General features: G+C 48.3%; 1 protein-coding gene across 5 annotated transcripts in view; it reads left to right on the top strand.

Annotated features, from left to right (window-relative positions):
* The first annotated feature begins 717 nt into the window (after nt 1-717).
* The window catches only part of LOC135198406 (exocyst complex component 3-like), a 322,829-nt gene continuing 306,228 nt past the window's right edge, over nt 718-17,318 (top strand). For 2 of the 5 annotated variants that reach the window (XM_064225981.1, XM_064225944.1), the window contains exon 1: nt 1,991-2,072. In XM_064225981.1, coding sequence (XP_064082051.1) covers nt 2,006-2,072 — 67 coding nt within the window. In that variant the 5' untranslated portion in view covers nt 1,991-2,005. Of the gene's footprint in view, nt 847-1,936; nt 2,202-17,318 lie in introns of those variants that run through there. The other 3 variants (XM_064225949.1, XM_064225970.1, XM_064225963.1) reach the window with 3 other exon arrangements.

Genomic DNA, 17,318 nt, shown 5'->3' with positions numbered 1-17,318 from the left:
GAGGTCGATGGTCGCAGAGATTTTGGAAATCCTCATTTATTTTCTGAGTTACAATCATTATAAATTCAGCAGGCGAGAAACTAGATTTGTGTCTATATTTCAGTTTTTTCATTACTTTACATTTTCTTATTGGCAAATCAAAAGTAATCAGACAATGCACTGGAGAAATCGTACTACATCTCTCCTCAACTTGTCATATTAATAACACTGATTTACAGCATCACATTGAAACAGGCCTAACGTATCACTGCTCTCTTCACTGGTTAGCTATGTCGGTGCCAGGAGAAGGAACAGCAAAGGAAATGAGGGTTTTAGACTTAACAGAGAGATGTCAGTTGTCTGGTGGTGCTGATAAAAAAGACTTTGCTTATAATTTAGCTGGCTGTATGCCATCAAGGACTAGGTCATAGAGAAGTCCTTAAGTGATCTGATGAAGAGAAATGCCGTACAAATATCAGGGAGCAGTAACTGAGGGGATGTTTGACAGGGGGCCAGTTTCCTTTACCTGGGTGGTGGGTAAGAGCAGAGGAAAGCTGACAATGTTTCCAATTATGTGTGTTACTAATTTGGTGCCAATTAAAGGAACCTCTGTGAAATTCTGCATAAGAGGAAAAGTCTCCGGACATTGTGATAGGTAATGCCCTAATGGTTGATCTGCTACCTGTTCGCAGTCCTTGCATGCTCTGTTTTCCGCAGTGGTCAATTTCCAGGTGCACCCTAGCCGTAGTCGACTGGTGATGACAGCGAGTGTTCTGGAAGCATTTCTGGAAAGAGAAAGACTGTAACTGGGTGTTTTCTTTATACTATTTGCAGATATGGATCCAAAGCTAGAATCTGGATCAACAGGTGAGCATGAATTAGTTTGGCAGATAGTAAGTAGAACATGAAATTGGCTCGAACACTCATCATTTTAGCGCCAACACACATGATTTTGGCGACAACCTGAAAGTTGTTTAGTTTTGATGCAAGAAAAATACTCAAAACATATGAAATTAAGCGGGAAAACTTGACATAAACACACCACTTATTAAAGCTCATCAAATGACACATATACACAATTTGTTAAGAAATTTGATTTAATAAGACATTCTCCGTCAATCTCGCTTAGAGATGGGAGATGGCTAAATTGGTGCTATAATAAAAATTTGGACAGAATGTAGTTTCATATACATTTAGCCTTTCTCGAAGGAAAAGAAAAAATAACTTCAATTTGTATCGCATGTTGTCTATTTTACGAGCTGAGCTTTCGCCTGAGCAGTAGGTCTCTTTCGAATAAAATGAATTCGGAAGCTAAAAGGTACCGACATTAGTGACTTCATCACAGCAGAGAACAGGGTAAAAAGAAAAAAATATATATTTTTGTTGTTAGACCTCTTTCGCCTGTGGGAGGTTTGCTTCTTACTACCAAGGTCTAAAATCTGAAATATTTTTTTAGACCTTGTTCACTGCTGTGATGAAATCACTAATGTCGGTAGCGATGTCGGAACCTTAAAGTAGAGTCGGTATCATGGAAATAAATGACTCGGTGCTCATAATACAACCGAGATTATAAGTGTGGCATATTTGACAAAAAAAATTTAATGATTTTTAGTGTAGGACTAATTGAATAGTTCTGGTAGATAGATATATGACAACGTAAGCTAAATCAACAGTGTAATGATATTTATGGTTACTTGTTTTGTTCTGCTCCTTTCCCTAAAATTTTATAATGCCCTCCAGAGGTGTTAGTGACGTGATCTGTTAGGAATAAGGAACTATAAACAGCGTTTATGATTAGCACTCCAATTGAAACAGGATTCAAACCTAAATATGTTTAGAATAAATGAAAGAGCGGGATTCCCATATTAGCTATTTTCTGATTCGTAAATATTATGATAAAAATAAGAAAATTAAAGTGATTTGATTTAATTGCTGTATACCAGTACTAATTATAACAATTTAGTGATATTTTGACTTGTCATTCGTAATCATTAACAAACGCACCTGTTTATCCTTGTATAATGGAATGCGCTCACAGCTGATCACTATCATCACTTGCAGTGGGAGTGTCAACAACAAAGTGTCAGAAGTAGGTACCTATATCGTGATAAGTATAGCAGTAATCATGTGCTTATTACCGTAGGCTTAGGCTGCGAATAACAATTCATACTTCTGTACAGAAGATTTAAGATTAATTACTTTATCCTGCAGAACATCTGAAAGTAAGTAGTCATAGCTTCAAGGCTTTGGAAAGGTTCGGTAGCCTAGGCTAGGCAGTGTTTACCGTGTTGGAAACTTTTAGGCCTTAAGCTAAGCTTATTAAAGTGAGGTAGCGTTTATAGAGGGGTATGAATATATGGTAAAACGTTGCATTACCTGGTTCCCTCCAGTCGCTGACCATGACAGGTTACGGCCTGTTTCTGGAACAACCCCCCCCCCCCCCCCCCCCTTTGGCCGCCTCATAGGGTAAAACACCGTATGGCCTGGATCAACTCAACGACGATCATAGCATGCCACCCTCCGAAAAAGTACTTGTAACACGTCCTGACACCGGAGATGGGCATCAGTCGCGACTTGTTGTCAGTGAAAAATGGAGCTAAAGACCTCTAGCTACTCTCCTTTCGAAGTAAGTATTTTCTCCAAAGTTAGAAATTAAGGCCAAATTTAAAGCATTAAACAGAGGGTAGTGAAAAGGGTGTCCAAAGCAGTGGAAATCTCACCAAAAGCTTTTGAAATTTTTACTTACTTTTCAATATTTTAGAAGATTGACGCCATCTCGATGTTTACGGAGTCGCTTGTGTCAACAAACTTCCCATTTCCTGTGATAAATCCGCACACCACTTGTACCCACAGACGCTGGGGCACTTTCATCACAACAATCGGAACACGGTCCCTAACCACGACGTTTTTAAGTAAACAACTGTTTTGGTAAAAGAAGACGATGAAGCGTGCACTAGATAATTTTTTAAATAAATAGTAAAACATCAATATTTTACATATTTATAATGATTAATTTGAAAACATTCGTTATTGAAAAAGTAACTCGATTCTGACTCAAATTTAAGTAATTATTTTTCGGAATTTGAATGTTCTTTTAAGTCCTGTATTATGACGTCACGACATCTTGACTTTCGTACCTATTGTAAATAATTGCTATACAGTGGGGCCTCGCTTAGTCACGGATCAGCAATCATGGATTCAGTTAATCACGGGTTTTTTCTTGGACCACTTCTCAGTCTATATATCGCTGGTATGAATCACAGCATTGCGGGCTTGTCGGTGGTAGGCTAAGCCTCGTTCGGTTCCGATAACCAACAAATGCATGAACAGATTCACATTATGATATTAACAGACAATAAAGGTAATAAAACCATTCTCACCTTATTTATTATTGGCATATCTTCATAATATATAGCCTATTCATGGAATAATTCCACGTCATTGACATCAACTTGTAGTTGAGCGGCCAGCAGAAATGTAAACATTGAGTTACACTTCACAGCACCTTTGTCATTCTTAACCTTTTAGAAAGGTTAATAGTAGTAGTTTAATTACAGTAGTAATAACATTTAGGAAAAAATAAATTTTCAATTCGAACTACATTATTGTTTTGTTATAACGTAATCAACTTCTCTGAACACTGCAGTCATACAAAAGATTATTGTCATAGATTATCGTATGTTGTTTGCAATCTGCGATGAAGCGTAAACGTAATAAAACCATTTTTACCTTATATATTATTGTCATATATTCATAATAAAACGCAAATCTTATATATTATTGGCATATCTTCATAATAAAAAGCCTCTTCAAGTAATAATTCCTTGGGGAATCCATTTTTCAAAAGACAAAAATACACTTTACATGTTTACAGTAAACAATGAACTAGATAATTTTATAAATAAATAGTAAAACATCAATATTTTACATATTTATAATGATTAATTTGAAAACATTCGTTATTGAAAAAGTAACTCGATTCTGACTCAAATTTAAGTAATTATTTTTCGGAATTTGAACGTTCTTTTAAGTCCTGTATTATGACGTCACGACATCTTGACTTTCGTACCTATTGTAAATAATTGCTATACAGTGGGGCCTCGCTTAGTCACGGATCAGCAATCACGGATTCAGTTAATCACGGGTTTTTTCTTGGACCACTTCTCAGTCTATATATCGCTGGTATGAATCACAGCATTGCGGGCTTGTCGGTGGTAGGCTAAGCCTCGTTCGGTTCCGATAACCAACAAATGCATGAACAGATTCACATTATGATATTAACTGACAATAAAGGTAATAAAACCATTCTCACCTTATTTATTATTGGCATATCTTCATAATATATAGCCTATTCATGGAATAATTCCACGTCATTGACATCAACTTGTAGTTGAGCGGCCAGCAGAAATGTAAACATTGAGTTACACTTCACAGCACCTTTGTCATTCTTAACCTTTTAGAAAGGTTAATAGTAGTAGTTTAATTACAGTAGTAATAACATTTAGGAAAAAATAAATTTTCAATTCGAACTACATTATTGTTTTGTTATAACGTAATCAACTTCTCTGAACACTGCAGTCATACAAAAGATTATTGTCATAGATTATCGTATGTTGTTTGCAATCTGCGATGAAGCGTAAACGTAATAAAACCATTTTGTTCCGACACGGCATACAAACCTTCGGTCCTTTTACAATAGGAAGGTACTAGCGGCAGCTGGATAGGTCGTAAGCTTTCGAACAAGGGGTTCGGTAGTTAACTGCTTGTCCGACAGGCGCGCGCGCGCGACTGGTAGGTAAACAAATCACTTTTGCTTTCGGCCTGCTGGCGTGTGGACGTGTATCATCGCTCTCTGCCCGCTTCATCGTCGTTGCTTTCGCATGATTGTGTTTTTCTTTTTCTATTTATCTAGTGAAACTGAATTGTAAGTACAATCATTCATATTTATTCCCATTGAATTCAATTGTGAATTAAAGGATCTTGGTTTCACCACGCCCTCCGATTACCCGAGTGCCGGGACTGAAGGGCGTAAGTGCGGGAATTCATTTCCCAGAAATGATCCTCGTATTGTGTATGCTCGGTGCCGAGGGCGGGAGCGCTCGCTCCGAGCGTATATTTGGGTTGAAAAACTTATTCAGTATGGAAGTGGAATCGCAAGTACAGTATTCTTTTTCATTTTCATATATTATTTTGATTGTAGCAATACTCATTTTGGATCAGTTTCCGAGCTTACCCGGAAATTGATCCTTTCCCCTTTTTATTTTGAATGAAGTGAAATCGCAAGTGCAGTTCTTTTTCATTTTTTATTGAGATTGCATTGTTTACTGGGATCAATGTTTTCCGCTATTTCCCGGGAATTGATCCTTCCCCTTTTTATTGTATGAAGTGAAATCGCAAGCGCAGTATTCTTTTCATTTTCATATATTTTTTGATTGCATCAATTCATTATGGATCAAGGTTTCCATAAACCTTGATCCATAAAGGTAAGGAATGGATCCTTTTACCCCTTGCGCTCGGTACCGAGGGCGCAAATGCGCCTCGATCCGAGCCCTTATTCATTGTGAAGTGAATCGTAATGCAAGATGCATTTTCATTTTATTCCTTATTATTGATTGCATCAATATTTATTTGGTTCAAGTTCCGCTCAGTCAGGGAATTGATCTTATGCCCTTGCATTCGGGCCGATGGCACGATTGCTCTCGGGCTCTTATATTGTTGTTGGGTACATGGGTACTGTGCGGGGGTGGGGAACGAGAACCCCACCCGCTCACTCCCACAGATGGCCCTTCCCCTTGGGGGGGGGAGGTTATCGGCGTTCTTCTCCTCGCCCGATCCGTCGAGCGCGGGGGAGGGCGCTCGGTGCCCGATGTACAATTGTATTAGGGGTCTTCCACTCGTTCGGAGAGGGCTCACCCCCCCGCGCGAGGGGACTTCCCCCCCACTAATCGCTACTACTGTTTCCGCAGGTGCTATACTGCCACGAGGGTGGACCTTGGTGAGGTATGGGCGTCCTTCCATTTGCAGGGCGTGCTAGTGTCCAGGGGGGGGCTGCGGTTCTATGTCTGGGCCTACTGCGGTCACCCATGGAGTGGTGACCACGCAACCAGGTGACGACGTCCCTCCTCACCTGGTGTATACTCGCCTCACGTGGTAACAGTCTTGCCTACAGCCGCTGTGAAGTGCCGTTCGCCGTACCGAGAGGGGGGCGTGCCGCCGCCGCGCTCGTGGTTGCCGCGCTGCAGCGACCACACTTCCGCTGCCCTAGAGCTCGCCCCCTGGACCTGCCGCCGGTTACCAGGATGTTGCTGGCTGCTGCTGCCTCCTTTCCTGTGTTTCCGGTGCTACCTGCCGTACTTGCCGATTCTGGGTTGACTGTCCATGCAGTTGCTGCGCTGGGCTGTCCCTGCCGTTGCTGCGCTGGCTGTCCCTGCAGTTGCTGCGCTGGCTGTCCCTACCGATGCTGTGCTGGGTGTGCCTGCTGTTCCTGAGATGCCCATACCTGCTGATGTCGTCCCGGTTCGTGGTGGTACTACCCCCAAGACTTTGGTCTGTCTGTACAGGTGCGTCCGGGGCCCTGTGGCTTCGGCTACAGCAGCCCCGGCTCCGCCCTGGATAGCAGATCTTACGTCTGTCCTGAGGAAGCTGACGAAGAAGAGGAGGAAGGTGTCGTCGTCGTCGTCTTCATCTTCTTCATCGTCGTCGCTGCCGGCCTCTTCCCCTTCGACTTCTAAGGCTTCACAGCCGAGGAAGAAGAAGGTTGCCTCCTCCCTCCTAAGAAGTCTCCCGCTTCCGGTGGAGCTTCTCGGTGGGACCCGTCTCACCTCGGTGGGACGGGAGGTTCCTTCCCGCTGGTCCTCCTGCTCCTTCGGGAGCGGGGCCCGTCTCTTCTTCCGCAAGGAAGAAGACTACGGGGACCAGAGGGGTACCGGCTAACACCGGTACTTCCTCGCCTGGTGTCAGTGGTTCTGCCACTGCATCAGGGTCCGTCTCGGCCTCTCGTCGCGGGAGGTACCGAGTGTACGGTCGTCTACCAGCGACCGTGCAGCCAGGAACCAGACCTCTGAGTCCGCTCAGCGTCAGGTTCACGGCACGGGGCGGAAGACTGGTGACAGCCGCTCATGCGACTCTCACCAGACCAGCTCTCACTCTCGCGGCGAACAGCTGGCTACCCGGGGACGTGACGGTCCACGACGACCACGGGCTGAGGCTGGGAAGAGGTCCTCCAGGTCCGCGTTCGCCGGTGCCAGCCACGGCTGGAACCAGCGACGTGGACGTGCCGTGAGGACAAGCACCGGTCTCACTGTGACAGTGGAGCCTGCAGGTCGCCTGACCGTCGCTCTCACAGAAAGCGACCGGGTACGGCAACCAGCACCAGCTCTTCTGACACTCGAGATCGGGGCCGCTGTGCTCAGTCCAGCCGTTCTCCACAGCGAGACGGTTCGACCAGGCCTGCAGCTCGATCGCCACCGCGGGTTGACGATCGCCACTGCAGCCCTCCAAGCCTGCTGGTTCTGCCAGCGAGCAACGAGGGAGCGTCAGGTCTGCCTCTTCCCGTTACCTTCAAACCTTCCTCGGGGTTACACCGGGGAGGGGACGCGAGGTTTCGCATTCCCCCTGGTATTGGAGGACGTGATCGTGGAGGGGGGTGGCCCCCATCATGTTATCCCACCACGACGCCCTACGTGCCAGGCAACGGTTTCTTGGAACCTACCGGCCAAGGTCTTATGCGGCAAAGTTGGTATAGGGGAAGACCAGAGAGGGCTGTCGCTGTTCCCCCTTCTTAGGAGGAAGGTTCTCGGAATATGCTCTTGTTCGAAGGGCTTAACGGTCCCACTCTGCAAGATGCTGTGACTTCCGAGATCCAGAGGAACTTTGCCGAGGTTACGGCGCTGATTCGTCAGCACAATGACCTCGGGGAAGGATCGCCGCTTCCACCAGCAGAGCCACGTCTCGGCTCGAGTCGTTTTGGGGCCCGAGAGGGAACCCAAATCGACGGTGGGTCTGCCGCGATCGGAGCTTGCCGACTGTGTTGAACCAGGTAGTCATCTCGTCTCCGGACAAGAAGGCTCTCTCAGTTCTGGCCGGATCGAACAAGCTACTTCACCTCCTCTACTGCGACAGAGGCGTTTCTACGTGTCTTCGGACACCGTATTTAAATACCCCTTCGGTCCTCCTGAGGTTTCGACCTCGACGAGGACTGGAATGAGTCGGAGCGGTATCGGCTCTCTCCTGTCAGTGTGTCGATTCAGCCCCCCCGCCCGACGAGCGTTCACAGTGGCGGCAGACACTTACCTACAGTATGAGTTCGTAACCCTCCTCGGGAAAACGTTTCTCCTCTGACGATACGTTTTCCCAGGCTCTGAGAGGCCATCGCCGTAAGGCGATGGCTGCTCCTCCTTCTCCAACTGCTAGTTCCGCTGGGAAGGCGAGCCAGTATCCAATTCCTCCCCCATTCCCTCTCTCCTTACGGCTACGAGGGAAAGGGGGGGGGGAGGGATCCTACAGAGATTTCTCTGTAAGATCCCACGTTAGGGGCTGCGCTACCGGGGGGACCTTCGGGTCCTACCTGAACGTAAGCCCCGGTCATTGAGGAGGGATCCTGCCCCTTTCTCGATTTCTACGGGAATCGAGAGGACCACCAGCCGATATCGTTTGACGAATTCGGTGGGGGGTTTCGCAGAGTGCTTAGAATTCTACGGAATTTCTAGCGCACTCAAGAGTGTTCGAGTTTTTTACGATCTCCAAACACTTAGGCGAGACCACGGTCCAAAGTGAGCGAGAATCCCCAAGATAATTGTTACACGATAATCGGGAACCTCGCTTATGCTCGAATTCCTGTAATTTCTAGCATTTGGAAGAAGACTGCTGCTGAAAGAAGAGTATCTCACAGTAGGCGCTTAACCTGGAATAGAGAAGAACGGACGGGAACTTCCAGTTTGGCTTGAACTATCGTCTTCGGTATTCTGTTCACCATTGAAGCTTTCCTTTGGGAAAGACTTCTCCTTCACTCTCTTGACTAGAGAACGAAGGCGGTCGATCTCCAATCCTTATTCTCATTCCTCGAGGGGAAAAGATTTTAGGATGGAGGTCGTGGTACAGAACCTACAAATATACGTACGTATATTACCCTCGCGACATGATTCTTTAACAGTTGAATTGTCCGTGGGGTAGGCGCATACCGTAGTTAACTCTACGGTTTGTGACCGAGACGAATTGTATCTTAATTGAACTGCAACTCGGGGTTGCCTGCAACCTCCCAGCAGTTATCAGTTTCGATTTTAGATACTTGGTATTGTCATGACAACACCAAATCAGCTTTTGTATTTACCGAAATCCGTTTCGGTTAAATATAATTGCTCGAGCGTATTCTTATGCTCGATGGTTCTAGCCGAACGCATTCCTTCGTTGGAATAATGGATTACCTGGCAACTCAGGAGGAGAGTCACCGAGAGCTACTGCGTATTGAACTGCTGATAGCGGCTCAGTATCAGCTAGGTCTCGGAGATGCACGGTCGGTTACGTCTCTCTCTCCCCCTGGTTGGATTGACTACCGAACCGTATCTCTGAACCCAACAATCATGGACTTAGGTCTCTGATTAACGGGGATTCTCGCAATAATGAAGGACCATCTACTGCTGTGACGCTCGATTTCATCGCCTTCGACATTGCGAGAATTTTCAACAGAGATATCTCTTGGACTCTTTCATCTTCTGTTTACCGCACGGTAACAGAAGTCTGTACTAGTCAACCGCTGCATCGCACTGCGATAATGCGAATGATTTTTGCAGACATCTGAGTTTGTCTTCAAAATATCCTCGTATTCGTAGGTGTGCAATTTCATTGCTCGCCCCGAATTAACAGATATGTCAGAAGACATCGCCTACTCTCCGACCTGACAGCTCTACTTCCAAATGTTCAGCCCATGAGAAGCAGTTCTTCAGGCAGTAGTTTCCCTGTCATTCATTACTGGAAGCGCTCCGCTTTTATTGCAACTACGATCCTCACCGGACAGCAATCAATAGCGGTTAGCGTTCTCAGTCTTTGTAGCACAGGTTCAGAATCTGAGAATCCTTCTCTCGGTTCAGCTGTGAAGACGTAGGTTGCATTTTCTGTACACCTTCGTCTTCAACGTCACATAGTGTTGTTTCTCCTTACCCGAGAATCAACTATACTATGAGATATCTTGCCATCAAGGACCTCGGTCTCTAGAAGGCAATTGACTTTCGCCTGTTGGGCACATGCCTTAAGAGAGTCATCACCTGCCTTCTGGCATCGGTGACGAACAAATTATTTGTTTAGTCTCTTGGCATAACCCTTTTAAGGCGAAGGTCACGTGACTTGCTCGGGTGCTTGGACAAACTTGTCCTCCTACCGAACGCAGTCAGTAGGCAGCTGTCAGAGCGCCAAGTCTGTACGAAACTTCGCTGTGGACTTAGTTCGGTGTTGCCATAACAATCTTTTCTTCGTCCTAACGGCTTTTGTCACAGTACCCATACCATCGACAACCCCACCATTGAGTGTCGGTGTCCTATCCACTACCGAGAACAACAACGTCGCGGCAGACGGATAGACCAGTATGGGTACAGGACATCACCGAAGTCGAGAAGATGGGATAGGTCATACGACCATTCCCTTCTTTTCCTCTGAGGTAATTGCATGACTTTTCCTGCGAAGTCAAGCATCCAGGGGATGGGGATTCGTGACGCTCGATTTCGTACCGAATTCGTAGCGAAGACTCTGAACCCTTCGGTTCCTGACGATCGGTTAGAGTCCTTCACAATCCCCTCCCTAATGGACTTCACCGCCAATTCGATGCGAAGGAGATGCTGCTTTGTCCTGTGAAAGCGCGACCCGCGCTTTCTGAAGAAACTCGACATCCCAGGCTGAGTGTTGAAGACTCTTCGTCAGCACCAAGATGACCTAGAAGTACACTCCCTCGAGTTACACAAGAACTTCTCCGCGCAGGTACTGAAGGCAGGGGTCTGGTACAACCAGACCACTGGCACCTTCTACCTTTTGGATATTGCCCACAGGTCCTTGGATCGTTTTCCTTAGGACCCGTGGTGGCTGCTCAACACGTTGTCTAGCTAACCCAGACCCTAGCAGGCTGAACAGCATCGAGTCCTGGTGTGACTGTAAGAATAGATAAGTGAATGAGAGAAGTGACTGGCTTCTCTTCCTATCTTTTTCTACCCCTCTACCTGTGGGTAGGGGGATACGGTCATCACCTTGCTGGATAAGGACGAGATGCCGGTGAGCTACTCGACAGAGCCCCATCCTATCCCTTTCACTAGGGATGGGAGAGGAATATCCACCACTTCCTCCTACAAGGGGGGGGAAGTGGATGCCAACAACGAGACAAACCATAACGTTATGTTGCCTCTTGCAAATAGGAACTTGTTCTTGTTTGCTGGTACGAAGAGATACGCTTGCCTCTCTCTTAGTACTTGGTCCAGAGGTCTGACCATTGATCCTGCGGTGCACACCCCCGATCAATCGGACAGAGGCTTGGATCCCTCCCCGCTCTTTACGGACCAGGGAGGCATTCCAATTGGTTGGGCGAACACCAGTCTGTTCACAAAAGACTCAGATTCCTCCCACCAAGAAGTGAGTCTTCCTATTGTAAAAGGACCGAAGGTTTGTATGCCGTGTCGGAACAAATGACAATTTGTCCAAAATTGCATTTTTTCCTAACTATACAAACCTGAGGTCCTTTACACATAGCCCCACCTCATGCCACCCCTCACTCTGCAGTTTTTGCTTGGGCCAAAAGCAAAAGTGATTTGTTTGTACCTACCAGTCGCGCGCGCGCGCCTGTCGGACAAGCAGTTAACTACCGAACCCCTTGTTCGAAAGCTTATGACCTATCAGCTGCCGCTAGTACCTTCCTATTGTAAAAGGACCTCAGGTTTGTATAGTTAGGAAAAATGCAATTTTGGACAAATTGTCATTTTACCTTATATATTATTGTCATATATTCATAATAAAATGCAAATCTTATATATTATTGGCATATCTTCATAATAAAAAGCCTCTTCAGGAATAATTCCTTGGGGAATCCATTTTTTCAAAAGACAAAAATACACTTTACATGTTTACATTATACAATGAACAATGATTACTTTATTCTGATGTGATTACATTAATATTACAGTGTGGTACTCTAAGCAGTACAGTAACTATTTTTTATCATAAATGTATGTTCATTCACGAAAAAAATACATATGACCACCGTGACGTCACCGTTCTACAAAGTACCGATGTATTTTTATGTAAGTACATATCCTCTAAACTCTGTCATAAATCACTTTACTTACTTTTTTAGTGAAGCCCAAATGCTACGTATATTCCGGAAAATTAACGAAATCACGAATTTTATCACAGAGCAAGATTCGCTAATTACTGTTTTCTTCTTCTTTCATGACTAAATGCATTTTTAGAATAAAACTCATTCACAAATTTTCAATACTATGAATGTAATAGCAAAATCTCTTCTCTCTCTCTCTCTCTCTCTCTCTCTCTCTCTCTCTCTCTCTCTCTCTCTCTCTCTCTCTCTCTCTCATCACTTACAGAAAAAAAACTATAATACTGATCTATTATTATCGTAATAAAAGAACAAGATGGTCCCCGAAATAATAAAAATATGTGTTGCCATATTTTTAGTCTTTCTGTGATTTACGAAACTGTGCTTCAATACAACTTTTATAGTTGACTTAGTGATTATCACATATTATAACAGTATACAAGAGAATATCTTATCACTATCCATGTTTCATTTCTTATCATCATAAAATATTTAAAATACAAATTTCATTATTCTCAAGCTAAGATAGTCAACAGTACTCGTCCCAAGCTGCTCTCTCAAGCTATTCTCGTCCTAAGCTGCTATCTCAAGCTATTCAAGTTACTCTCGTCACAAGCTGCTCTCTCTCTCTCTCTCTCTCTCTCAATGAAGTATGAATTACTGTATCATAATATTATAAACTATTATGTACAAAGTTAATAATAATAATAATAATTCCATTAATAAATTCGTTTCTTTTAGCAACTTAAATTGTTTTCCTAAATAATTCTTTCGGTAATAAACGTCCATCAGCTGATTCTAAACTACAAAAAGACAAAACTAGATTTTTATTGCTGTATTTTGCTGTTTATACATTACTATTATAGTTGGGTGCTGTAATCATTACAGTAAATCATGTTTTTTTTTATCATAAATATGTTCATTGTTCCGACACGGCATACAAACCTTCGGTCCTTTTACAATAGGAAGGTACTAGCGGCAGCTGGATAGGTCGTAAGCTTTCGAACAAGGGGTTCGGTAGTTAACTGCTTGTCCGACAGGCGCGCGCGCGCGACTGGGAGGTAAACAAATCACTTTTGCTTTCGGCCTCACAGCGAGTGGACGTGTGTGTTCGACGCTCTCTGCCCGCTTCTCGTCGTTTGCTTTCCTTAAGTATATGGTTGTGTTTGTGGATGAAAGAGTCATTGTAAGTACAATCATTCCTCTTTTTTCATTTGATTTGTGATATTTTTGGTCAATTATGGAATCTGCCTCGCCTCGCTACCCCACGGAGACTATGCCCGGGTATCGAAGGGCGGCGTAAATGCGGGAAGTTCCGCTCATTCCCGGAAATTGACCCACATGTTTTGTGCGCTCGGTGTCGGGGGCGCGAATGCACCCGAGCCGAGCCATGTGAAGTTTGCAATAATTGGTCGGAGGCGCAGTGGACTTTGTATGAGGGCAGGAAGAAGCGAAGGCCTGCAAAGGAGTCGTCGGAAATCTCCCCTCCCGCGACTCCTTTGGTTACGGGACACTTCGTCGTCTTTCCTGCCGCCCGCTCAGCTTCCACGTTTGGCGCCTTCCCCTTCGGGGGGGGTTTCTAGTCCTTCTCCTCACCTGACTTGTCGAGTGTGGAGGAGGGCGCTAGATACCCCTGACGTCGAGTTGTCTCTGGGTCCTCTATCCTTGTTCGTTCTTGGGCGCGAGCGGGTAGAGGAGCCTGCTAATCACCGACTTTGACTTCCTCAGGTGCGGTTGCCGCGAAGGACGACCTCGGACAGGTGTGGGCATCGTTGGGGCTGCAGGGCTGCCGAGTGTCCCAGGGGCTGCTCTACCATCTCGCTGGCTCCGTGGCGGTCACTCATGCGACGGTTACGACCACCACCACGACCCTCACAACACCTGGCTACGCTTCACCTCCTCACTGGTGTACACCCCGCACTCGGTCTCTGTAACACCTACTACATCGGGCAGGGGCCAGTTGCCGTATCACGGGGGAGTGTGATGCCGCCACCTGGGTTTGCGTGCTGCCGCGACCGGACTTCGTGCCCGAAGAGCTCGCCCCTGGACCTCCCACCGGTACCAAGGATGTCTGTGCCGCTGGTCCGTCCAACTGGACAGCCTGCACAGCCTGCCGTACCTGCCGTACCTGCCCAGCCGCCGTTCTCGGACGTGACGTTGATGACTACTGCTGCTGTTCCTGTACCTGCCCCTGCCGTCTCTACTGATGTTCCTGTGATGCCTGCACCTGCTGACGTTGTTCCTGTTCCTGGCCCCGCTGCTCCCGATGCTGATCTGTTCGGACAGGTGCGTCCGGGCCCTGTTGCTTCGGCAACAGCAGCCCCGGCTCCGCTCTGGATGACAGATCTGACGTCGGTCCTGAGGAGGTTGACGAAGAAGAAGAAGAAGAGGAGGAAGGTGTCGTCGTCGTCTTCATCGTCTTCTTCGTCGTCGTCGTCGTCTGCCGCCTCTTCCCCTTCTTCTTCTAAGGCTCCCCCGCCGAAGAAGAAGAAGGTCGCCTCCCCCCCCCCTAAGAAGTCTCCTTCGGGAACTTCTAAGGGCCCGTCTCGCTCTGGTGAGACGGGGGGTTCTTCCGCTGGTCACCCTGCCTCCTTCGGGGGGGCAGGACCCGTCTCTTCGTCCGCGAGAAGAAGACTACGGGGACCAGAGGAGTGCCGGCTAACACCGGCACTATCCTCACCTGCTGGTAGTGGTTCGGCCACGGCAGCAGGATCCGTCTCGGCCTCTCGTTCGCGAGAGTACCAAGTGTACGGTCGCCTAACAGCGCCGTGCAGCCAGGAACCAGACCTCTGAGTCCGCTCAGCGTCAGGTTCACGGCACGGAGCGGAAGACTGGTGACAGCAGCTCACGCGACTCTCACCAGACCAGCTCTCGCTCTCGTGGCGAGCAGCTGGCTACCCGGGCGGACGTGACGGTCCATGACCGGTGGCCACGGGCTGAGGCTGGGAAGAGGTCCCCGCCCCTTCGCCGGCCACCAGCCACGGCTGGTACCAGCGAACTGACGCGCCGTGAGGACACGCACCGGTCTCACCGTGACAGTAGAGCTCGCCGGTCGCCTGACCGTCACTCGCACAGAGAGCGATCGGGTACGGCGACCAGCACCAGCTCTTCTGACACGAGACCGGGCCGCTGTTCTCGGTCCAGCCGTTCCTCCACAGCGAGATGGCTCGACTAGGTCTGCAGCTCGATCGCCACCGCGGGGTTGACGATCGCCTGCAGTCTTCCAAGCCCGCTGGTTCTGCCAGCGAGCGAGGAGGGAGCGTCAGGTCTGCCTCTCCCATACCTTCAACCTCCTCGGGTTACACCGGGAGGGCGAGGTATTGAGGAGTGATCGTGAGGGGTGCGCCCCTCAGGATCCCACCACGTCGTCGTACGTACCAGGCACGGTTCTCGGACCAGCCAGGTCGTACGCACAAGTGGTTGGAGGAGACCGAGAGGGGTCTGTCGCTGTTCCTACCCCTTGAGGGAGGAGGGTCTCGGGAGATGCTCCTGTTTGAGGGACTGGATGGTCCGACTCCGCAGGACGCAGTCACTCCTGAGATCCAGAGGAACTTTGCCGAGGTTATTGCGCTGATTCGTCAGCACAACGACCTCGGGGAAGGATCGCCGCTCCCACCATCCGAGCCCACGTCCCGGCTCGAGTCGTTCTGGGGCCCGCGAAGAGGGAAACCCAGACCGACGGTGGGTTTGCCGCGTTCCGAGCTTGCAGACTCAGTGCTGGACCAGGTTGAATCGCTTGTTTCCGGACAAGACGGTTCGCTCAAGGCTAGCAGGTCGAGCAAGCTGCTTCCACCTCCTCTGCTGCGACAGCGGCGGTTTTACGTGCCATCTGAAGACCCGATGCCGCCCAAACACGGTGAACCCGGAGTTAGCCAGGCTGACTCCGGGGTGTGTCTGCAGCAGCTCCTGTCCGAGAACCTATGGTTCTCGCAGCAAGAGGCACTCGGCCTGGAATCTACCGCCATGGCAGCTTTCCAGGCCGTCTCCTGGCTAGATCTGTGGTCCCTCACAGTATCTAAGGTCGCAGCCAACTCCGGGGGAATTTCTCCTGAAGATGACTCGGCCTTTAGGAGACTTTGCCAGTCTGGAGGAAGAGCCATCTCCTTCCTTGCCCACCAGACGGTGAACCTGTGGGCCAACCTGGTTCTCCGACGAAGGGACGCCGTCCTTACTCGGGGTTTCCAGGGCGGCCGGGCGTGAAGCGGCGTTGGGACTTCGCAACGGACCTTTACGGAGTTCCACGTCTCTCTTTCCAGGAGAGATGGTGGACGCTGCGGTGGGACAGACGGCCGCACTGACGACAGTGACCGTTCTGGTACACCAGGCAGTCTCGAAGGCTTCTGGGCAGCCTCGGACTGCGGCCAAGTCTAAGAGCTCGGCTAGCGCTTCCTCGGTGGCCAAGACGGTAGCTGCGTCGAAGCCCCGGGGAAAGACTCTGTCTTCTTCGACTTCTAACAAGGGGAGCCGTAACCAGCCCTCCTCCCAGCCCTCCTCCTCCTGTGGAGGCTCTGGGAAGAAGTCGAAGAAAGGGGGGAAACGCTAGGGACGGCGGCGTTCCCCCTCACCTGCTGCCGGAAGTGGGGGGGTGTCCTGGCCAGCCATTGGGCAACTTGGCAGCGCTACGGCGCCGAGACCTGGATTGTAGATGTGCCTTCGGGACGGATATCTATTACCCTTCGAATCTCGGCCACCCCCACTCACCTCCAACCCGGTCCAACAGCAGTCGTACGTTCCAGGGTCATCGAAGGACGTAGCACTGAGACAGGAGATCAAGACCATGCTGACAAGAGAGCTGTAGAAATCGTCACGGATCAGTCACCGGGCTTTTACAGCTGACTCTTCCTGGTGGAAAAGTCTACGGGAGGCTGGCGCCCGGTGATAGATCTCTCTCCCCTGAACCGGTTTGTTCGCCAGACCCGGTTCACGATGGAGACGGCACGCTCAGTGCTGACTCCATCAGGGAGAACGATTTCATGCTTTCGGTGGACTTGAAGGATGCGTATTTCCAAATACCCATTCATCAGTCCTCCAGAAA

Source organism: Macrobrachium nipponense, chromosome 23 (assembly GCF_015104395.2).
Source record: "Macrobrachium nipponense isolate FS-2020 chromosome 23, ASM1510439v2, whole genome shotgun sequence".
Taxonomy (NCBI): domain Eukaryota; kingdom Metazoa; phylum Arthropoda; class Malacostraca; order Decapoda; family Palaemonidae; genus Macrobrachium; species Macrobrachium nipponense.
The sequence above is the reverse complement of the archived record's forward strand: the minus strand, read 5'-3'. Positions and strand labels throughout refer to the sequence as shown.